The 21,576-nt window shown below is 39.3% G+C and overlaps 3 protein-coding genes and 1 long non-coding RNA gene across 6 annotated transcripts; 2 read left to right on the forward strand and 2 right to left on the reverse strand.

Moving 5' to 3' along the window:
- The first annotated feature begins 3,998 nt into the window (after positions 1-3,998).
- On the forward strand, positions 3,999-4,781 carry LOC133716756 (anthocyanidin 3-O-glucosyltransferase 5-like). Its single transcript, XM_062143418.1, has one exon. It carries the CDS (start codon positions 3,999-4,001, stop codon positions 4,779-4,781), a length of 783 nt encoding a protein of 260 aa, XP_061999402.1.
- Positions 4,782-8,979: 4,198 nt separating this feature from the next.
- On the reverse strand, positions 8,980-12,529 carry LOC133717866 (uncharacterized). Of its 3 annotated transcripts, none has more exons than XR_009849987.1 (4): positions 12,185-12,529; positions 11,619-11,832; positions 10,215-10,293; positions 8,980-10,063 (listed from the first exon to the last, which is right to left on the reverse strand). It is a non-coding gene; the product is annotated as an uncharacterized LOC133717866 (long non-coding RNA). The 3 variants fall into 3 exon arrangements; XR_009849988.1 differs by having other exon boundaries at positions 8,980-9,617; positions 9,950-10,063; positions 11,619-12,526; XR_009849986.1 differs by having other exon boundaries at positions 11,619-12,516.
- A 1,580-nt stretch (positions 12,530-14,109) lies between these two features.
- On the forward strand, positions 14,110-15,337 carry LOC133717301 (uncharacterized). Its single transcript, XM_062143986.1, has 3 exons — positions 14,110-14,269; positions 14,517-14,879; positions 15,030-15,337. The coding sequence occupies exons 2-3, from the start codon at positions 14,548-14,550 to the stop codon at positions 15,046-15,048; spliced, it is 351 nt and encodes a 116-aa protein (XP_061999970.1). The 5' UTR covers positions 14,110-14,269; positions 14,517-14,547; the 3' UTR covers positions 15,049-15,337.
- Positions 15,338-16,839: 1,502 nt separating this feature from the next.
- On the reverse strand, positions 16,840-20,760 carry LOC133717086 (mitochondrial adenine nucleotide transporter ADNT1). Its single transcript, XM_062143721.1, has 8 exons — positions 20,340-20,760; positions 19,812-19,860; positions 19,533-19,696; positions 19,282-19,319; positions 18,834-18,946; positions 18,517-18,630; positions 17,850-18,194; positions 16,840-17,226 (listed from the first exon to the last, which is right to left on the reverse strand). The coding sequence occupies exons 1-8, from the start codon at positions 20,498-20,500 to the stop codon at positions 17,143-17,145; spliced, it is 1,068 nt and encodes a 355-aa protein (XP_061999705.1). The 5' UTR covers positions 20,501-20,760; the 3' UTR covers positions 16,840-17,142.
- Between the last annotated feature and the right edge of the window lie 816 nt (positions 20,761-21,576).

Here is a 21,576-nt window from a genome sequence, read left to right on the forward strand (position 1 = left end):
GTTAAGGGAAAAGTTTAAAGCCCGTCTTTATGCTTGAATAAATTTGCGATTTCTCTATGGTTGATATCTATGTTGCTTATGTGAGTTTGCTCAATTGGTTTTGCTTTACAAAAATCTTTTTTATGTTAATCTTAATTGGTTCAAAACTTTTAGGATTTGCATGTAATTGATACTAGATTTGGGTTAACAATTCACCTAATAGTTTTGTAACCCTAAATCATAAGTAGTAAAGGTTTTGACAAAAGTCGAAATAAATTGAGGAGGATTGCAAGTGGATGAGTTTTTTCATACTAATTTGTACACTTAAGTTGACATCTTTTCTTTGTTCTTCATGCATTAAATGTGTTCTTGAGTAGCTAACTTTTTAGGCTATGATTGCATATTCAATATAATTAATTTGGGTACTTTCACTTAGATTAGTTATTCAAGGAAAGTAAAAAATGGGAATATTCACATGGTCAACTTCTTTCTCATGACATAGAAATTCAACTATAGGAATTGTAACTGGATTTCTTGCATACGGTTGTGGTTTTGATCTTTGGTCATTGCGTTCTATCCTTGTATATGTGTTTTTACGTTTTCTTTGTTTGATTTATTTTAAGGGAAATTGGTCTAAATGGTACCTGAACTATCGCACTTTATAAAATTCGGTACATCAAGTTTCAGAAATGTCATATCGGTACCTGAGATTCGTACCCCGACCGAATATATGTACCTGGGGCTGTTAGCTCCTTTATGGAAGTTGCCATCTGACAATTTTTTGAAGGGTATTTTTGTCTCTTCATATATATATATATATGGGGAGGGAGGGAGGGAGCGAGAGAGAGAGAGTTCAGAGAATTCTTAAGAATTCTCTGAACTCTCTCTCTCTCGCTCGCTCCCTCCCTCCCTCCCTCCCCCCCTCTCTCTCCCCCAGATCAAAGCCTCTTTCCTTTCCGCTTTAGAGTTAAAACACTTCTCCTTCACAACATAATCTGCTTCCCTGAAAATCATCCTCCCCACCAACGCTCAATTTTTCAAACAGGGTCGAGATGCATTCGGATTTTGCCAAAAGAATGAAACTTAGAATTGGGGCAAATCATTAATAAAGAAGGGATTGAAAAATTGGTTTCTGAAGCCCAATATTGGGCAAATCGCAAATCATCCTCCAAAAATCCGGTCGGATCAAACTGGATGTGTAGAAAGTCCCAAAGGCCTAGCCGCTTCAGGAGCTCCTCATGGCGCTGTAAGTTCAGATTTTTGGCGGGCACAAAGAGAAATGGGTTTAGGGTTTGTCTGAGGATTTCAAGTTTTGATCTTTGTGTGACATTGATTTGGTTTAGGGTTTATTGTTGATTTGGTTTAGTGCGCTTTGATCTTTGTGTGACATTGATCTTTTAATTGAATTAATGTAATGCAAAAAGTTCAATCCTATTTCTAGCTTTCTATGTAAAGTTTTGTTGTTAAACTCATCTCTGTAGCATTTGTATAACAACAAGAGTCAAACCTTATTTCTGTTTGATTGTTTTTTTTTTTTTTTAATAAAACCGGGGCAAAAGGCCTGGAAGAAAAAAAAAATTGAGGTAGAAGGAAAGATAATTCAAGACATTGACAGATTGCCTCTTCTTTTGAGTCACTCTCTTTTAGTTATGTTTTTAGGGAGGCAAATTTTTTTGCTGATGTTATTGCAAATTTAGGACATAGTTTTTTCAAAATGGTCATTTATGGACCAATATTTTCCCTACTAGAGTGTCTAATGCTCTATTTTTTTTTTTTTATCAAAAGAGACTTCCATATTTAATATATAGTCTTTCGTTATTGAAAAATATAGCCTTTTAGATAGAGTTGGTATATATAGGCACCCTAAGTTGCTCCGAGATTACAGGGAAGCCTTTTAGGGTTTTGGAAATCGCAAAGAAAAGCTTGCTGCCTGTCCGACGGCGCCTCTGCGTCGACTGTGGGCTCCGACCTCATCGACGAGTGGCGGATGTTGCCGGACGGGATCGTGGGGGCTCGGAGATCCGTATCGGGTTTCTGATTCATCCTTTCGGGTCGTATACGACGTTTCTCTCTTCTCGGATGGCAACGCAGGCGTGCAGGATGGGTGGCTGGGATTCGACGCAGGCTTGGAGCAGGTGGCCTGAGGCCAGATCGTGGCGGCGGTATGCCATGGATTGTATGGCGCTGGCTATCTCTCTTAGATGGGTTGATAAGCGGATCAAGCGGACGGACAAGGCCGGGCGGCAAGGCATGGGGAGTTTCACACTGGATCTAAATGTGGACTCGTCGGGATCTGGGTTTAATTCTGGTTTCGGCCGACAACAGTTGAGGTCGGCGTGGCTTGCTGTGGTGTCTTTCCGGCGATGTGAGTTTGACGGGGCAGTGTTATGGAGGTGGATTGCCGGTGGGCCACCTAAGGAGAAGGAAGACGGTAGGTGGGGCTGTTTCATGTTTTTAATTAGAGTAATTGTTTTGGTTACGTTTTTTATTAGGATTTTGGTTAGGTCTTTCTGGTCATTCGCATGTCCCTACTCTGTTGAGCTAGGGTTGGGTCAATTTGAGGTGCCATGGATGTGGTGTCATTCCTGGGGACGAATTGGTTTAATTTCGGTGTTATCTTATGGTCAAGGTGTTGACGAGCGATCCTTGCACGTGGTCTGGTATCTTTGGGACACGGTGTGGAAGAGGGCGTTGGTTTTTCTGGCGATTGTCTATAAGGTGGTATCAAGATTCTCGGGATTTCTTGTAGCCCTAGAGGTTGGGCGTTATAGGTGGTTAGGGGTTGGGCCCATTCGGCTCATGGAAGTCATTCTTGATGACGGACCCATAACTGGTTTGGTTTTTAGGGAAGAGAGTGTGGAGTTCATGTCCACCACCGGTTATTCTCGTATGGTGTAGTTTGGTTATTATCAATAAAGGTTTCTTATTCCCAAAAAAAAAAAAATAGAGTTGGTACAAAAATAATTTTCAATAGGAATTTTAGATTATATGCACAACTAAGGTATGTGAGAATTCATTTTTCTCCATATTTTTCATTTTATTAGTTGGACAAAATTGGAATTGTGAGGGTTTTCTTCATCTTACATATAATTTCGGGCTAACTATAACAGTATAACTTGTCATGCCATCGAGTCATATATAGCTAGGGTTGAGTTGGTTGGTAGTTGGTACTCATTTTGATAACCACAAATGGCACGTGTTGATCTTTGTGTACGTGAATCGCCACCAACCCAAACGAGTTTGGGGAAAAATAAGATCTAGCACCAAACTGATTTGTGAACCAAATGCAATGAGAATTCAGAAGCATCATGAATTCATGATCATCGATGATCTCTTCCGGGGCGTCATATCTTGTGACGTAAGCACTGCCCGTGTAATTATTCTGATGCCCAGCCATTGGTCTCCGGAGAGGTACTAGTGCTAGGGAGGGTCATTGGGTCCGACCATTTTAGGAACCCTTTCTCGGGTTACTATTTGCTTGGGCCTCACTCATCATTATTATTTTTATTTTGCACTCAACTAATAGTCTTCGTCGTACCGTCTTCATTACTGTTGTTGTTTCCACATGCATGGTTCATGCTGTCTATATATGCTTTTCATTTTAATCCATATGCATAACATGTTCTGATGCTATCTTGAATACTTGAGATCTGCTATCTATAAACAGCCAGAGTTTGTATAGCTTTCAAGTTATGACTTCCATGGAGGACATGAGCTCAAAAGCATTTGTGCTGCTAGTACCCAGCCCCGGCATGGGACACCTCATCCCCTTCTTGGAGCTCGCCAACTGCCTCGTCGAGCATCACAATTTCCACGCCACAGTCGTCGTCATTTCATCCAACACTTCTCCTGCACAATCCCAGGTCATCCAATCCACCATGACCCCGAAACTTTTCGACATCATTGAGCTTCCACCACTAGACACCTCCGGCCAAGTCAATGCCCCTATTTCAGTCTTCACACAGCTCCCGGCCATTATGCTTGATGCCCGGTCCTCTCTCTAGTCCGCCATCTCGGCCATGGAGTTCAAGCCGGCAGCCATGATTGTCGATCTTTTCGGCACCGCTGTTCTTCCCGTGGCCGATGAGTTCCACATGCTCAAGTATGTAAGAGTCTCGTGTGCTTGGCCCCTTGCCCTGCTTTTATACGCTCCTATTCTAGATAAGGAGGTGGAAGGAGAATACTTGGATAAAAAAGAACCACTTAAGATCCCGGGTTGCAAGCCTGTTCGACCGGAAGACGTTGTTAAGCCCATGATGAACAGAAAAGATCCCGAATACGAGTCCTTCATACGTATTGGGGTAGAGATAAGCGAGATGAGTGATGGGATTTTGGTCAACACTTGGGAAGATCTGGAGTCAATGAGTCTTAGACCCATGAGAGAGGATCCAGAGTGGAAGCAGATCCTTAAGGTTCCGGTCCATACTTTCGGTCCCATGATTAGGCCGGCAGGGCGCTCCACTCCGAGGAGCGAGGTGTTGGGTTGGCTGGACATGCAGCCCAATGCCTCTGTGATTTACATTTCTTTTGGGAGTGGTGGGGTTCTGTCGGCTGATCAAATTACCGAGATGGCTTGGGGTATAGAGCTTACCGCTCAGAGATTTATATGGGTAGTGCATCCACCAAGCAAAGATGGTGACAGAGGCAATGACATTTCAGACTACTTGCCTGAAGGGTTCATGGCTCGGACTCGTGACAAGTGGTCACCACTTGGGCTCCTCAGATGGAAATCTTGGCTCATTCATCAGTCGGAGGGTTCTTGTCACACTATGGTTGGAACTCGTCGCTGGAGAATATATTGAATGGTGTGCCAATGATCGCATGGCCACTTTATGCCGAGCACAAAATGATTGCCACGTTTTTCGTGGAGGAGCTGAAGGTAGCGATTCGACCTAAAGTTCTGCCGGCAAAGAGGATAGTAAGGAGGGAGGAGATTGAGATGATGGTGAGGAAGATTGTGGAGGAGAAAGAAGGAGATGAAATGAGGGCAAGTGCTAAAGAGCTAAAAAAGAGTGGGGAAGCAACTTTGAGTGAAGGTGGGTCTTCGTTCAAGACACTCTCTGCACTGGCAAAGCTCTGCCAGCACAACTCGCAACATCAGAAAGTTGGTAGTGTGATGACATAAAACTATAGAAAATTACACACAAGTATCATTTTGAAACTTAAATTAGCCATAAGGCCACCTAACATTTTTTGTCATCATAAGGCGCCACTTGAGAACTCAAATTTTCCCCTCCCTGGTGATTTTACCCTTCTACCTCAAAAAACTAACCGCACCACCGAAGCCAATTACAGATCAATCACACACACACACACACACACACACACACATACACACACACACTCTCTCTCTCTCTCTGTCACACACACACAAACACACACACACAGAGTTCAATTCCAAAACCTAGACATTGAATCGACCTCCTCCGTCTGATGGCGCCATTCTGGTCTGAAGAACTTCGACGACGCGAGCCACAGCTAAAACGGCGCAAAGCTCCGATCATCGCTCCGATGAAAATGAATGGCGGTCGCACAAGAAGATGAAGAACCTCGAGCTTCCGATCATCGAGCCCGGCGGCCAGGAGCTCAAAATCGAAGCCGAGTCGCTCTGCTCAAGCCGTACTCCAATATTTCGTAATCTCAATGTCCGGAAGGCATCTGAATTGGAGAATGGTTGATCTGTGCTTTGTACTCGATTTGAGAGATTTTGTTGTCGCCGACTTGGGGCAAATTGGAGTCGCTCGGAGATCTGATAGGCCTGTGCTCGTTGATCACCTCCTCCGATTGTATTCCCATCACCGTCATCGACACCTCATCCAGGTTAGTTGTACTTATCGATTTCTGATGCAAATCCCTATGCAACTGTAAACGGAGCTCCGTTTGATTTTGATTTTGTGGATGTGTGAATTATTATCATGGAGACTAGTATTAAGCGCAGTGAAGAACTCAAGCGAGTTGATGCAGTGATGCTAATGTACTCCTATGATCAGCCAATGACGCTTACTCGTATCTCTAGCTTCTGGCTCCCTAAGCTTCGTCGATTGGAGGTATTGCTTTGTAAATCCAAGTGGTTTGAGCTTAGCTGATACCTAATTTGGTGGTTAGGTTCGTAGGTAATATGATTCAAAATGGTTTAGGTGAATGTACTAGTAATTTTGGTTGGATGCAAGTTGGATTTGAGAGACGAGCATGATTCGATGAGCATGGAGCAGGTGATGACACCAATCATGCAGTGGTATAGGGAAATTGAGACTTGCATCGAGTGTTCTGCTGTTACTCTTAGATTTTGTATTCAGATTTTGTGCAAGAGCTTGAAGACTAAACAACAATTTGCTTGTGTTTAGGTTCCTGATGCATTCTATTATGCTCAAAAGGCAATTCTTCATCCAACATTGCCTTTGTTTGATTAAGAAACATAGTCTCTGCAACCCCGTTGTGTTAGTGCTTAATTTGCTACTGCTCCAGAAAGGTAAATTCATTAATTACACTTTATTTATTAGTTTGATGTGGTATACATTGTGTTGGATGTCACAGGTAGTTCTGTTGTCTTCCAGACCCCCAAAAAAAAAGTTCAATGAATGGTTACCAGCGTTTGATTGTGAGCATTGAATTTGCAGGTAACTATTGTGATCTATGAAAGATAGGTTTTGCTATTTTTGGGTACTAGCACTTATGCTGGTGTGCAACCAGTCAACCACTATCAAAACATATTGATTATCTTGTTAGATTGATAGGTAAATGTGACAGAAATAGGAGGGTGAAGTGTGAATCATCACTCATTTTTCTTTGCTGTGTCGCCAATGATTTGTTTTTTTATGTGGATTTTCAACACAGTGATAATAGTTTTTTATTACTATGTTAGTATCTTTTCGACGTGATGTTAGTGGGTTTTTTTGTTTTCATTTTATTTGATTTCAAGTCAGTAGCCCTCTATAATTGTTATAGTGGCTTTTCAATACATTAATAGTAGCTCTCCGTCTATTTTAGTATCTTTTCAAGCTGGTAGCTTTTTGGTTTTCATTTTGATTGATTTCAAATCTGTAACTCTCCATAAATGTTATAGTGGCTTTTTAATACAATGATAGTAGCTTTCTATTCATACATTAATATCTTTTTAAACTGATGTCAGTAGCTTTTTTTGTTTTCATTTTGATTAATTGAAGTCAGTAGCACTCTATAACTATTATAGTGGGTTTTCAATACAGTGATAGTAGCTTTCTATCCCTATGTTAGTATCTTTTCAATCTGATGTCAGTTGCTTTTTTGTTTTCATTTTGATTGATTTTATGTGGTCATTTGTTAATAACTTATCAAATTGGAAAAACATAATTATGAATGAAATTCAATTTTCTTTTTGTTATGATTTCGCATCTCTTAATTAACATTTCTTGTTTGAGATTTGTGTTACACTATCAACATGGATAATCAGCAGGTTTTGTGCGACCATGTCAGTAGCTTTTTATTACTGGTCCAATAGCTTTGTACGTGTGTTATAGTAGTTTTCTGTATTTATGTCAGTAGCCTTTTAGATTGCTTATTTTTTATTATCTAGTTGATAAAGAGTGCCACGTTTGCGGCTTTAGCAATACATTGTTGTTTTTAGTTTTTATTTCAAATACTAATATTTTGTTGTATCTTTGTTCTTGTAGAACTCTTCCCCTTTGCATTTGTAGTGGTAGATTTCGAAACTCATGTGAATTTGGATATTAAAGTCTTCATTGGCCAAGAGATCATTTGGCTAACCAAGAAATGTGGAAATGAAGTCTCGTGCTAAAGGTGGCAAAATTATGCCTATGGGATTAGGGCGTCACCATTGAAAAATCACAATAGCATTACAACATTGACAGTAGCTTTATACAACTATTGTAATAGATTTTCACAACTATATTAGTAGCTTTTTACAACTATGGAAGTAGTTTCTTACATAGTTATATCATTGTTGAACCGTGGATACTTTTTGTATCATTGAATATCATTTCTTTTCTCGATTGTAGTAGCATTTTTATTTTGGTTGTATCATTTAAATCTCATCAGAGTAGTTTTTGTTACTAGTGATAGTAGTTTTTATTGCTAGTGATAGTAGCTTTTGTGACCTCGCCAGAAGTTGCCGGAAATCTCATTAGAGTAGTTTTTGTTGTTAGCCACAGTAGCTTTTGGTGTTAGTGACAATAGCTTTTGTGGTCCCTGGAGACCCACCGGAAGTTCGCCGGAGACCCACCGGAGTTGACCGGAGACCTCGACGGAGATGAGAGAGAGAATGATTGTTGACTTTTTACTCTAGTGGCATCTACGTAAATATGTTAGTTTTTATATCTAAAATATAACACCAATTTTAATCTAGTGGCCTTGCGAGGGAAAAAAACTAGTTGGTGGCCTTATGGCTAAAAAAACATTCAAAGATGCATTTATATGTAATTAACCCATAAAACTATCAAGACTCGTGGCACCGAACACCAAATCTAGTTGCGCGACTTACCGTTGTTAACATTTGTGTGTTTAAATTTACATTTCAAAATCATCTCATTGCATGTTGCGCTTTGCCCGTTAAATAAGCTAAAGTTGAAAATAAAGCTATTCCACTATATATTTTAAGGTCATCAATGGCTACTTTAGCAAGCAACTAATAATACCATCCTAGATACATGGCCCCGCTTCGCTGCAGCTTTTATAGTTGATTAATTTAGCTGCATTAATGTATAGTAATTAGGTTGCTTTTGAATTTTGATAAAAAAAAGTTGCCAAAGATATTTGTCTACATTCATTACAAAAAATGGCATGGCTGCCCCAGCAGCGCTGGGTGTTGACACACTTTGGTTACAAAAACAGTAGATTTCTATCTGCAACACTCAAAAGCAGCACTACTTGATTGGTTTTTGAGAGCCATTAACAATACAAAAAATAGCAAATGGTCTTGGCAACTAATCCATGACAGGAACAGTAGTAAGTGAAATCTGCAAGCAAAATCCATGACAACCTAATATCAAAACAGCATAATCAATCTATTTGCCAACTGTGAAGCACAAAATTATTCAAAGCCTAAAATAACTCCAAATGTCATTTTGAGTAAGCATAAAAACTAACAATTTAAGCAACTCTAAGTAAAATAGAGATGCTAGAAACTTCAAAATTAGAGTAAACAATTTAAGCACTGGTAGAATAGAAGCCTTTTGAAGTGCCAATAGTTGTAGCTGTGGGTAGGTAGAACTTTCGTTTTTATCGCTCTGAGTTTCGATCAGAACTTGAGTGGTCTTTACTTTCTAGGTACTGGTAGTCAATTCAGATTGTATAGCTGCTGCGAAGCTTAAAGATCAATCAATGTCCAGATTGCAACGCATTAAGATGTCAATGTCTAGTAGTGAATGTGTTGAATGGAGGAGGGGAATTATTCATGAATGCCTTCAATTTCTTTATGGTCTCATATACTATGTAATCCTATCATCCTATGTAATGAGCAAACATGATCAGGAACATCCAATTACTGCACCCGTAGAAAGAGATGACCAGCTACCGCACTACCCAAACATCAAGGCAAACAATGACAACCAGGTTCACACACATCATCAAACTTCCCAAAAGCTTCTCTGATTGCAACAGTAGACTGGTCCACCTAGATACAACCATTTTCCCATTTTCTGATTCTGCCAAAGACAGTAGAAACCATGGTCATCAAATGCTGAGTAGTCAACAAACCTCCAAGAACAGTGTCAACATTAATCAAAAACACATGCTACTGAATCAAATAAGTGCTAATATTTTGCCACAAAAATTCAAAGTCCAAATGTAATTGTTATCTTCTGATAAAGCAAGTATAAGGAGATGTGTGGCTGTGTGTTAGTAAACACCAGAATCGGCGATGCTTAGAGTGATTGGAAACTCGAGAATGCTTAAGTTTCATCTTCTGTCAAAAGCTGCTTAGTGTACTTAGAATTAAATAGGTGAAAATGTGAAATGTGATTATACAGAAGTATACACAAAGATAGAACTGCTGGCCTAAGTACTGTCGGGCCCAATTCTCAGATCTCACATTCCACATTCCCACATTGTCCAAAGGCATGTAAATTGCAGTCCATGAAACGGGATAGACCTGTAATATGCCGAATTGAGGTTAGAAAAGTCACATTAAAATCAACCATGAACACATAAGTCACATAGTTATTAAGACAACCGCTGGTAAACTTTGCCAAAATTATTTTGTCATGTTAAGAATAGTTGGCGAAAAAATTTGTTGAGTTTACCTAAACAATGCAACGTGAAATAGTGTCCTGCAAATTGGGTCTTAATCTGCTTGCTAGTATCCACTCTCCACCATCCATACTGTCCATATCAAAACCATCTTGTTTAAGAAACTTAACAAGCAGCGAAAATAGTTAATCTGAACTTCTGAAATAGAAAAGTGGACAAAGAAGCTATAACAATCAATGTGCCATGACTGCAAAGTATCCTCTGGATTCTCAAACACAAAATCCCCAATACATATATACACACCCTAATTCAAATAATTTATAGTCATTTAGCTGAATTAGAAACAACAAAGCTGCCAATATCAAAATGTATGTTTTCAGAGGCCGAGTGCCAAGCTTGTGTTTGATTAATTAATTAAAACCAAAATCCACTTTGTTTCTTCATTTTCTCTAATATGCTTTATTTCTGAGTTCTAGTAAGTGTGTTCCTTTTTCTCAATGCAATTACAGCAGCTGCAGCTTATAAATATTCAAAATTCTTCAACTTCTTAAGAAACTTTGAAACTTCAATAATAGGAAACATGAACACAAATTTGAAGGGATTCAGACAATTTGGCCCCTCCTCCAGCCATAGGGGACAATGCAAATTTAATTGCAGCATGGCCCCTCATCCTTCAGTTCCCGAGCAAAGAGACGAGGATCATATGATCGAAAATCTTTTAGTTCAAATGGAACAGAACTTGGATCCTCTGGTTAATGAGAATAGTATTCGTCATTTCGGTATCTAAAATGGTGCTTTACCAATTTGGCAACACCTTATGTGCTGGGTTGTGGTATGCTTTCAGATACATGGAAGCCAAACACAGCTTTAAAAGGGCCATCGGATTCTGATGAGTTGCTTTGAAGCAAGCTTTATGTCCAATATATTGTTTAGGACGGACTACTGAGGAACTTGGAAGTGATGCTTAGGTCTGGGAAAGCTACATAGATAATAACCCTCCAAAAGGACATAGTCGGATTAATGATGATTATCAAAAGCTACTTAAGATCTGATTCTGTATTATTAGCTAATTCTAAGGTGACCTAATCAAAAGATTCAAAACCTTGATGTGGAGTAGTGGGTTTGGTAAGACAGTAAGAGTACAGCAAGCCAACAACATCAATAACATAGCAACAGTTCTCTCATCAAGACTAAACTAGAAACATCAGAAAGATCGACATGAGAAACAAATACTAGAGATATTTGGCAATTGTATGAGAATTCAACCCATCCAATAACAAAGAACAAAACTTCATATAGACAAAGGCATCAAGCAGAGCGTACACATTTAAAGATCCATATTAATATGAAATCACAGACAATTGGATCAAGAACTGATCTTTCAATGCAAACATTGACACCCATCGAAACAAATCGATCAAACAGAACACAACATATTAACAAATTGAGTGTAATACCTTCAATGGCAGATCAATACATAGCTGACATAATTCCAATCAACAAAGCTGAAACACTGGAACCTGAATTAACTACGCATAAGAAAACCCACCAAGAATTCCAATCAACAAAGGTGACCAAAAGTCTGCAGAGTACCAATTCTTTTGCTTCTGATTCCAATCCTCCATTACAGAACACATGCATAAAGGTTTTGCATTAGTAAAATGGCAGAACCTGATCGAGTACCGGACAACGAAGATGGTCAGGTGGGGGAAGACAGAGAAGAGAGAGTGAGTAAGTAAACGTGTCATGAAAGTACTTCGACTTGTACTTTGGTTGTGGAACAATTTTAGTGAACAATGAACTCACCGAGAATCGGATACTTTAGAGAACATTTTGAAGAAAGTTTAACAAAATCAGTTCAGCTTTGTTTCTTTATTCTTTTACAGTTTTGAATAACACCAGCAATAGGCAGACCTCTCTCTCTCTCTAATTTTTTTTTTTTTTTCCGGAACAAAAAATACGCAGGCTTTTAGAATCACGTACCGATATCAACAACATTTAAAGATGTAAAACTAAAACATACTTTGATTGCTCATTCAAGATCAACTTTGATGATGGCTCAGTTATCAGGAACTCGGCCGCTAGGGATTTTGTAATCGAAAACTCTTGTATACCCCTAATTGCAGCCAATAAAAGAACAGGAACATCAACTGTTCCTACAACTGAATTTTTGGCACGTTGCGACAGCTTACTCAGTGCTCAACAAGGCGGCTTTTGGAGAATTCAAGTGGAGGTTGACTCCAAACTTGTCATTGACTGTGTCCGCAGTGTGCCCTCACCACCCTAGAGATGATTGAAGATAATTCAAGACATTAGAGAGATTGCCTCTTCTTTTCAGTCAATCTCCTTTAATCATGTTTTTAGGGAGGCAAATTTTATCTAGGACATCGGTCTTCAAATGGTCATTTGTGGACCAATACAATCCCCAGTAGAGCGTCTAATGCTCTACTGTTTGATCTAAAGAGACTTTCATATTTAATATATAGTATTTTCTTATCGAAACAAAAAAAAGTAAAAGAATAAAGAAGAAGAGCTTTTTGGATAGAGTTGGTCCAAAAAGAATTCTCAATATATAGGAATACAATGAATTTTAGATTATATGTGTAACTAATGTCAAGAGTAAAACGAAAATGAATCTCTTGTAAGGTATGTGAGGCTCTCCATATTTTTCATTTTATTAGTTGGACAAAATTGGGATTGTGGGGTTTTCTTCATCTTACCTATAATTTCTGGCTAACTATAACAGTTGGCACGTCTTGATCTTTGTGTGAATTGCCACGAACCCAAACGAGTTTGGTGAAAATATCTAGCACCAAACCTTTCTCGGTTTATTATTTGCCTGGGCCTCACTCATCATGTCCTTATTGGTTGTTTGAAATGTCTATTTAGAAGACTATATATGGTATAAACTTTAGTATTATAATAATAGTAGAGATAGAAAAGAGAGTTTTGGTTCCTGTCTTTAGGTTTACTCTAGGGTGTGGTTGTCTTTTAGTTGCGTTTTGGCCTTTTCTCAACTTACTCAACGAGTTAAACCAATCTCCTTTATGCATCGGCTGTCGACATCTCTTACTTCTTTTAATATATTTTTTTTTTTTATTGGGAGAGGTTAGCGTTAGAAAATTAGCAACACACACACCCTTCGGGAGGTATTCCAGCAGAACCGGACTAATCCCTTCCGAATGCCACGGGGCATTAAGCACCCATTAGCTAGCCACCAAGGCCTCATGGGGATTCGAAAGCCAGACCTGGGGGTTCCAGACTGGGACTTTCTACCACCCCACTATCCCTAGTGGTTACTTCTTTTAATATTTTGATAATCTCTATTTAGAATCTGAATTTTTTTTTTTTTTTTTGAAATTATTTAGAATTTGAATTTGAACGGAGCAAATTAGTAGCTTGACTTTTCTTTTTATTTGAAAATATCTTGATTTGACTTATTAATGATCAACCGTTTTCATAATGAACCCAAAAAGGAAAAACCGTGAATTGTTGACCTTTTTTTGGGCCAATCAATTAACACAACTGAAATCAACCTACATGCTTAATAATATATTCTTGCAATGCAAGATAACTTTTGCATCATGGGTGTAATGCAAGTCTTCGGAAGAAAACATTTGACTCGTTTATTAGATTAGTCATTCTATCTTTCACATGTGGTAGATTAGAAAATTTTGAAAGTAAACTTTCATGAAAAGTTTTCGACTAAATTTTTTACCAAAGTTTATACAATTTTAGTAAATTTTACTGTTGGCCATCCATTAAAACTTTTCTGGCTCAAACCCCACTAAAATGAATTCGACTCAGATAAAAAATATCACTAAGACCTGGATTCACGGTAAGCCTTAATTTGACAGTCTATTTGTGACATTTTTCTTTTTGGTCAGTTCTGATTGTGACTAATTAGTAATTACCCTATACAATCTGTTCTTTCATGTGACAAGTCAATGTAATTCATTATATAATCCCACCTCAAGCTGAAAATAGAAACACAAGTTAATCTGCGGTTGTAGAACCTCAGGCCCTCTGGCCGGAATTGTTCATCGATTCAGGCGTGTTTACGAACAAAAACTAGTCCTTTCTTGTTCAGTTGGGCGATAATCATCTGGTGAGTGCTCAATCTCATTTCTTGTTCATCTATGGAGAAGATTTAAGCATCTGTTTCATAATCTCTGAAATGGACCTAGTTTATATCTCTGTTGTCGTTCCTATCAACGCTCTTCTTATATAAAGGAAGAATCCCAAGCAAAGGGACTCTTGAGAAAGAGACTGATTTGGACTCTATTTCGTGTACTTTCTGCAAAAGTCTGCAGAGTACTAATTCTCTTGCTTCTGATTCCAATCTTCCATTGCAGAACACATACATACAGGTTTTGCATTAGTAAAATGGCAAAACCTGATCGAGTACCGGACAACGAAGTTGGTCAGGTGCGGGAAGAAACAGAAGAGAGAGAGGATGAAGAACATACAACATCTGAATTGCCAGACACACAGGCAACAGCTGAGTTGAACCTCCTCATTGTGTTTCTTTCGTTATCTTCCTCTCGAAATTCAGAAGAAAGCTTAGAGTTTGCAGAGAAAGAAGTCAAAGAACAAGAAAGACAGAAAAGTGAAGCTAAAGCTAAGATCAAGAGACTGCAAAAACGGGAGATAGACGAGGCCAAGCCAGTTCGGAGACTAACAACTCAAAAGTTCAAAACAACAGTAATCGATTCGAGGTTAGTATCTCAACAGATATTTAATAGACCAATTTTTCTATGAATTATAGCAAACAAGTAAGATTAAAAGCTTTCATACGATGAACCAAGCAAAATTATGTTCTTTTTTATCAGAAATTTGATAGAACTGTACTCATATGTGATGTCCAGGCATGGCCGAAAAATGTGAAGAAAAATGGCATTCAAGGAGGAAATGGATTGCAGGATTTCTCTACACTTTTGACAGTTGATGCTATGGCTAATAAGAGCAGCCTCTCTCATGATCCTGGGATTGTCTCAGGCTTCAAGTGCTTTCATGGATGATGTTTGTGGAGTTATGATCGAGGAGCAGAAGATCGAAAATTAGCCTCCATGGCTAGTTTTTCTTGGTGTTGCTTTTTGCTTTAGGCCCAGGCCCTTTGGGCCTCGCTGTAACCCAAAAATACACTTTCATAAACAATTTTTCTCCTTTCACTGTATTAGTGATAATCAGTCATGCAACAGATGCATTTCGGGTGTCAACATGCCTAGAAGAACAGAAGCATTACATTTTAAAAAGGAAATTGGTAAGATATCAAATTCTCACACAAAGTTACATGCAGCGACTCCAAACATAACTACCATTCAGAGTCTGAGGAGATTTGCAAATTGAATTACGAAGAAATCAAACTTGTAGTGCACGTTCTACCATTTTTTTTTTTTTTTTTGAAAGAGGGCCAGAACGGCTGCCCTTAAGCCTTTACCATTAATGAAACCGCAGAATACATGGGGGAGACATGATACCTGAACCCCAAATTACAATAAGCACAAGAAGAACATCTCGAGATAATAACGAGAGTCTCAATAAAAAATATGTATTCTAATATGCACTAATTAGCGAAGAGTGCATTTCTGGTTACTCTATTCGCTTTATAAATATGGCGACATACCGGAAAGTAAATGCTTACTTGAAGCCATAATATACTAATAAGATCAGTTTTCCCACTATGTTGCCACCGGAAAACTAATCCGGCAGCACTCAGTTTCATCCTGCCACTAGGAGGTAGTGACCATTTGACAAAGCAAGGAACTCGCCACCTAACTAGGGCAGACCAGGCACACAAAAAGTCCAGTCCGGGACAGAGCCCACGTCGCCCTACCACTACTCGGTAGGGGCTTATTTCCGGCATAAAGTCACGTTTAATTAAAAGAAAAACATAACATAAATAACATATTAAAAAGCTTGGGCCCAAAGCAACAGCCCAAGCCCACATAAACCTTAGCCCAAACCCAAGTTGAGATCTGTGGATGTCACCGTACCGGTGGCTCGCATGGATTCCCACCGCCAACCTTCCACTCTCCACACCCCTACCTCCATCCTCCTCTACCCGGGCCGACCAACTCAGTTCCGAACCGGGGCAAACAGGATCCGGCGCGCCACCGTGAACCACACCAAGGCCAGACCAACAGCGATCAGAACCCAAGCCCTCATCCCTCCTAACCCGGCCTCCTGGATCGATCGTCTCCGACAAACCCCCGGGACAATGGGCTGCACGATCTCGCCCTGACCACGATCTGTTCTGCCAACCCACAGACCACCGCCAGCCCTGCCCGCTGTCCCATCTAGATCCATGCGAACCAAAACCAGAAACCGACAGCACCCAAACCGCACTCCGGCTAGGCTTACTGGAGGACCATCTCACGGCCTTTACGTTTTGAAAAGCCCGTCTGACGACGCCGCCACGAAGGCGTGCTGTCAGACAAGGCATGACTGAGCAGTGGAGACGGCCAAGAGAGTTGTAGGGTTTTTTCTATTGTTAGTTCTACCATTTAAGATCATGTTATTGCGTATTTCAGTTACTTTCCTGTGTAGGAAAGGTTATCTCATGTTCCATGTCCAATTAGTCAATCAATCCATCAAAAGTCGATAAGCAAATCCATGTACTCCAGAGATATGAGAAGGGATGGAAGAGAGAGAGAGGAGAGAAGACAGAGTAGTCCATTCAGTAAAAAATGTCACAGCATGTAAAAATGCTTTCTTATCACTTTATGGAAGACATGCAAATGCATGTGTCGCATTGTCAAACACTTATTTGCCACAGCTTATAAATGAGAAGCCCAAACCTACATCACGTTCATAAAGAAATACAGGATGGGAAACAAGGGAAAGCAATCTATGGACAAAGGCTCAGACACGCTTCTAACTTGAAAAGTGAAGAAGTTACCCCTAGTTTACCAGATCCCTACCCCCTGACCTACAAAAATAGCCACTCTCACAGATAATTATCATGGAGCTGCCACAACTTCAGTCAGATATCCTGATCTCAACTCCTAAAATGTCCTTCACCATCTCGTACGTCACAAATGCAATTGCAATGGATGGGACAACCTGAAAGATTGCAGCAGATGAAACTACGTTAATATTTCAGGCAAAGGCATGTTCTTCACTGATAAAGAGCTTGTCTATGGATGAATATATCTTTAATATTTATTAACAAGCTTACTAATCATTGCACATCCTGAAACCAATCCCAACATGCTTCTCTCTTCTTCTTTTTTGGTGCAAATGTATGCAAGTTTAAACCACATGTTGATTGATGAAACCATGAAAGAGCTTCTCTAGGCGAAGTTTAAAATAATGGCCCAATGCAGGAACCAACAACCAATGCCATGGCATAAAAGACCAAGTTGGGTTCTAGGCTTCTAGGCTTCCAGCTATCATTACGATTTTATAACAGTTCATAGTTCACATCAAAGGGTTCAGCACCCAGCAAAGCATCTAGTACCTATGCCCCCAGATATTATGTTCAAACATGTTTCGTTATAATACTAGTAAGATGTCTTATAATAATCTGATTTTACACAATCATGCCTATACATCACATGTTTACAGTTTACCCCCTTTACCAAGGCTCAGAAAATTGTTCGTAGAGACAGACCTGAAGACCTCAAATAATGGTTCAACCTACACTCATCTATAGACGTATCACGAGATAGAAGATTTAAACTGACCTTAACAGAATTGGGAACCAAACCCTTGTACAATGCACCAAAGCCCTCGTGTCGAACAGTTTTCCTAAATGCATCAACCATGCCAGTATATTCAAGTGGTGCCTTGCTTCTCCCCTCACCAGCGACAACGGAAGCAGCATGACTCCAACCCACCATCTGCATTCTTCGACGGATGACATCAAGTGGGTAAGCAACAGTCTGCCCGACAGTTCCAGCAGCGGCCCCACAAGCCAATCGTGTTGTCACGCTCAAATCTGTATCTTGGACAAGTCCAAATGGTCTACTTTTAATTAACCAATCCTTTAGGGATTCATACACAGCAAAGTTGAGTCCAACATACGGAACCTACAAGAAAGATGAGGATTAAGGTCCCATGTTTTTCAATGTGGCATGCATTGACACAAATTGCTAAGACAGCTATAATCTAGAAATAGGTGACATTAAATTTCCATACAAAACTAATCTTACCTCAAATAAACACAAAACACGGGACCAATGAGTAGTTCCTTATATAAATAAAATAAAAGAGCTATGCTATGCTAGATGGGTTGTAAGAATCTGAGAATGACCCTACAGCGAAATAAATAGAACTCTTTGCTTTTGTTTTTACTTTTACTTCTTATGTAATGAATAAGTGAAACTATATTTATCAACAAAAGAAACTTACAACTCCAATTACGGAAGGAAGCCAGCCCTTGTACAAAGCACGTGGACCCTCCTCCCGAAGCACAGTTGATAGAGCATGGAACATTCCCCTATACTGATAGGGAGACGACTCTGTCTGCAAAAGAAGATGAACAACATATAAATCCTTCCAGACCACATATCCAAGACAATCTCTTTGTTAATAACTTGTAATATTATTTTCTAGAATTGTTATAGAAATAATCATACTGTTGATGGCCGATGGAGGTGGAAAAATATAATTGACTTGGAAACAACGGTTCTTCAAAACAAAAGAAGCACGTGGAGTTAAATAAGTACCTGTACAGTAATCCTTCCCCGTACCATGTCCATTGGGTAAGTTGCGGACATGGCAATAATTCCAGCACATGCTCCAGCTCCAAGTCGTAGAAGAGGAGTGAGCTGAGCATCTTCTGCAGAAAAATAGCCAGAAAAAGAGATTCAGATAACCTGGTTGATGCATTGACTTCCATCTGTGTATCTTCTCTGAGTAGGGGACAATAAAGATTATGTTACTTCCCCTCAGTGACGTCATATCAGTTATATGGTTTCTTTCTCCGTTAATACTGTGATTATGTGGATGTTTACAAGACCTGTACCGGACATTTTACTGACATGACATGGGTATACACCAACCCAAACTGAGTCAAATTATTAGAGGAATGCAAAATCCCCAAAAGAATACCATTGATCACTAATGATTCTACCTCAGGGAAAAAGAATGCGAAAAATGAAAGGATGGACTTACCGTTGCCAGTTTTGTCCCGATACATCCACAATATTCCCCTGTCAAAAAGATAATGAGGAGCATCAAGCAGAAGGCAAGAGGGGGTATAGCATAATATACTAAGGCACAAGGCATTATGGTGCTTTCAAATTTGGGAAATAACATAAGATTGATGACCAACTAAGAATGGAGAAAAAAGCCAACAAGAGAAATTGAAGAAAATAATGGAAACCAAAAAAACAATGTGAGATTAATCCGTTTTAGAAACATACTTAGAAGCTTGCTCGTAGCTGAAGAATTTGACAGCCGAGTTGGGGACAATCCGAGCACAATTGGTACCATTTCCTTTAAACAGTCCACGGAAACCCTCACTTCTCCAGATATATTTCAGGCCTTGTACTGTTCCACTGTATTTTATGTTATGGGGATTTTGGACCTGAACAAGTTACGATATTTCAGGAATATGGTATATCATTGAGTGTTGGTGTGTGAATACTGCTGCATACTTAAAAAACTGAAACACAATGTTCACAATCAGTAAAAATATGAACCTGGAGCAATATTTTCATTCGTTCCAATGGCGCAACAGCTGTTCGAGACCTGCATGGATACTGAAAAGCTTCAGTACTGGAAATTGTAAGCATGGCAACAGAACCGAGAAATCAATATATCATGAATAACTTTATCCTGCTAATATCAATGAGCAAATCCCAGTTCGGCGGTTTCTTTCATCTTACTACAATCTAATGCATTCCGGACGTTTCATATTTAGCACAAGAAGAAGAAATGAAACACTTTACAACAACCAAATCAAATCACATGCAAATGCAAATGCTTTCGAACACGATTTAATATTCTGATTTCTTCCTTATTCTTCTTCAATAATCAATCAAATTAATTGACTCCTTCCGAAACACAATAAGATTCAATTTTTCTAATTCGAATCATTTCCATGAATTCAAAATACAGAATCAATTGCTCATTAGACGCATTGAAAATAAAAGAACAGGGAACAAAATTAGCTTCATTTCCATAGAAACAAACACAGAGCAAAAAGCCAGAGAAAACGAGAAACTCACACTCCCCCGGCGACTCCGCCGGCGACGAGAGACTTGCAGACGCTGAGAACGGCGAGGCTGGGAGCCTTGACGACGCCCTCCCTCGCCAGCTTAGCCTCCTCGGCCAGATTCACGATAGTCGAGACCGCCGTTTCGCTCCGTTTCACATCCTCCGAAGCCATTTCCGACAGATCAAACCGAAACCGAATGAGATTACTACACTCGCCGCAACCCTAGGTCGTTGTCGGAGCACTTGATCCCGAGCTTCTCCGCCGGCGCCAATCGAAACCGGCACAGTTTCCCAAAACGAAGTCGTTTTACGGGAAGGCGAGCCCTCTGCGCTGTCTCAGGTCTTAGTGTGAAGAAGAGTGGTGACGGCTTTAGGTGTGGAGCTGAAAGTGAGCGATCAATTTTTTGGTTTCTGACGCCGTTTGTTTATTTTGGATGGGAATATATTATTTATTTATTTTATTTAGTGAGAGAGTGAAGGCTATGGTGGTGGTAGTTGCTTTACACGTGGTAGGTGAGGCGGGGTTTGGGTGGTGCATGGACCATCGGAAATAGATGAGATTGTCCTCTTTCGTCTTTCTAAGGAAGTAGGGTTTGGTCCAATAACTCTCCCAAATGAAATGTGATCCAGTCATTTTTGTTATTTATATTTAATTTTGTTTCTGAATTCATATTATCCAAAAAAAAAGAGGGGAGAAAATATGATATCTAGTTTGTGGAGTGCAGTTTTTTGTGATTTTCTTTATGAAAACTAGAAATTTAATTATATTGTTTGGTTATGATAACAAGTGACACGAAAAAGATAAAAAAAATCACAAAAGACATAATGCTTATTATCTAGTTTATGAAAATTTATTTATAATTTATAAGCTGAACACTTGTTATGTGTGAAGATATAGATTCAACACTGATACTAAGTTGCACGATGTAAAAGTACACGTCATGTTGGATCCCATGTTTTTTGTTTTGGGATGAGATGAAAAAAATTGGGAGTTTTTGTTTACACACTGATATTAATTATCTTGTTTACTGAGTTTTTGTTATAATTATTTTTAAAATTATTCGTTGAACAATTAATGTTAATCTCTGGATGAGGGAAAAAATGATGGAATTTAATTGAAAGTGAGGATTTCATAATTCCTAAAAGCCAATTCCCTCGTTTGGCATTATCAGATTGGAAATTTTAAATTTCTCTGTGGAAAAAAACGAAGGAATTCGTTATTTAAATTTCTCACTTCAATTTCCACCA

This window comes from Rosa rugosa, chromosome 6 (assembly GCF_958449725.1).
Source record: "Rosa rugosa chromosome 6, drRosRugo1.1, whole genome shotgun sequence".
Lineage (NCBI taxonomy): Eukaryota > Viridiplantae > Streptophyta > Magnoliopsida > Rosales > Rosaceae > Rosa > Rosa rugosa.

What these genes read in the sequence shown, in the direction of transcription:
- LOC133716756 (XM_062143418.1), top strand. Translation starts at nt 3,999, where the DNA reads ATGGAGTTCAAGCCGGCAGCCATGATTGTCGATCTTTTCGGCACCGCT.
- LOC133717086 (XM_062143721.1), bottom strand. Translation starts at nt 20,500, where the DNA reads ATGGCTTCGGAGGATGTGAAACGGAGCGAAACGGCGGTCTCGACTATC. An exon ending in AGCTACGAGCAAGCTTCTAA is followed by an intron (nt 19,320 to 19,532) that starts GTATGTTTCTAA and finishes TCTTTTTGACAG; the next exon opens with GGGAATATTGTGGATGTATC. An exon ending in TCGGGACAAAACTGGCAACG is followed by an intron (nt 18,947 to 19,281) that starts GTAAGTCCATCC and finishes ATTTTTCTGCAG; the next exon opens with AAGATGCTCAGCTCACTCCT.
- LOC133717301 (XM_062143986.1), top strand. Translation starts at nt 14,548, where the DNA reads ATGGCAAAACCTGATCGAGTACCGGACAACGAAGTTGGTCAGGTGCGG.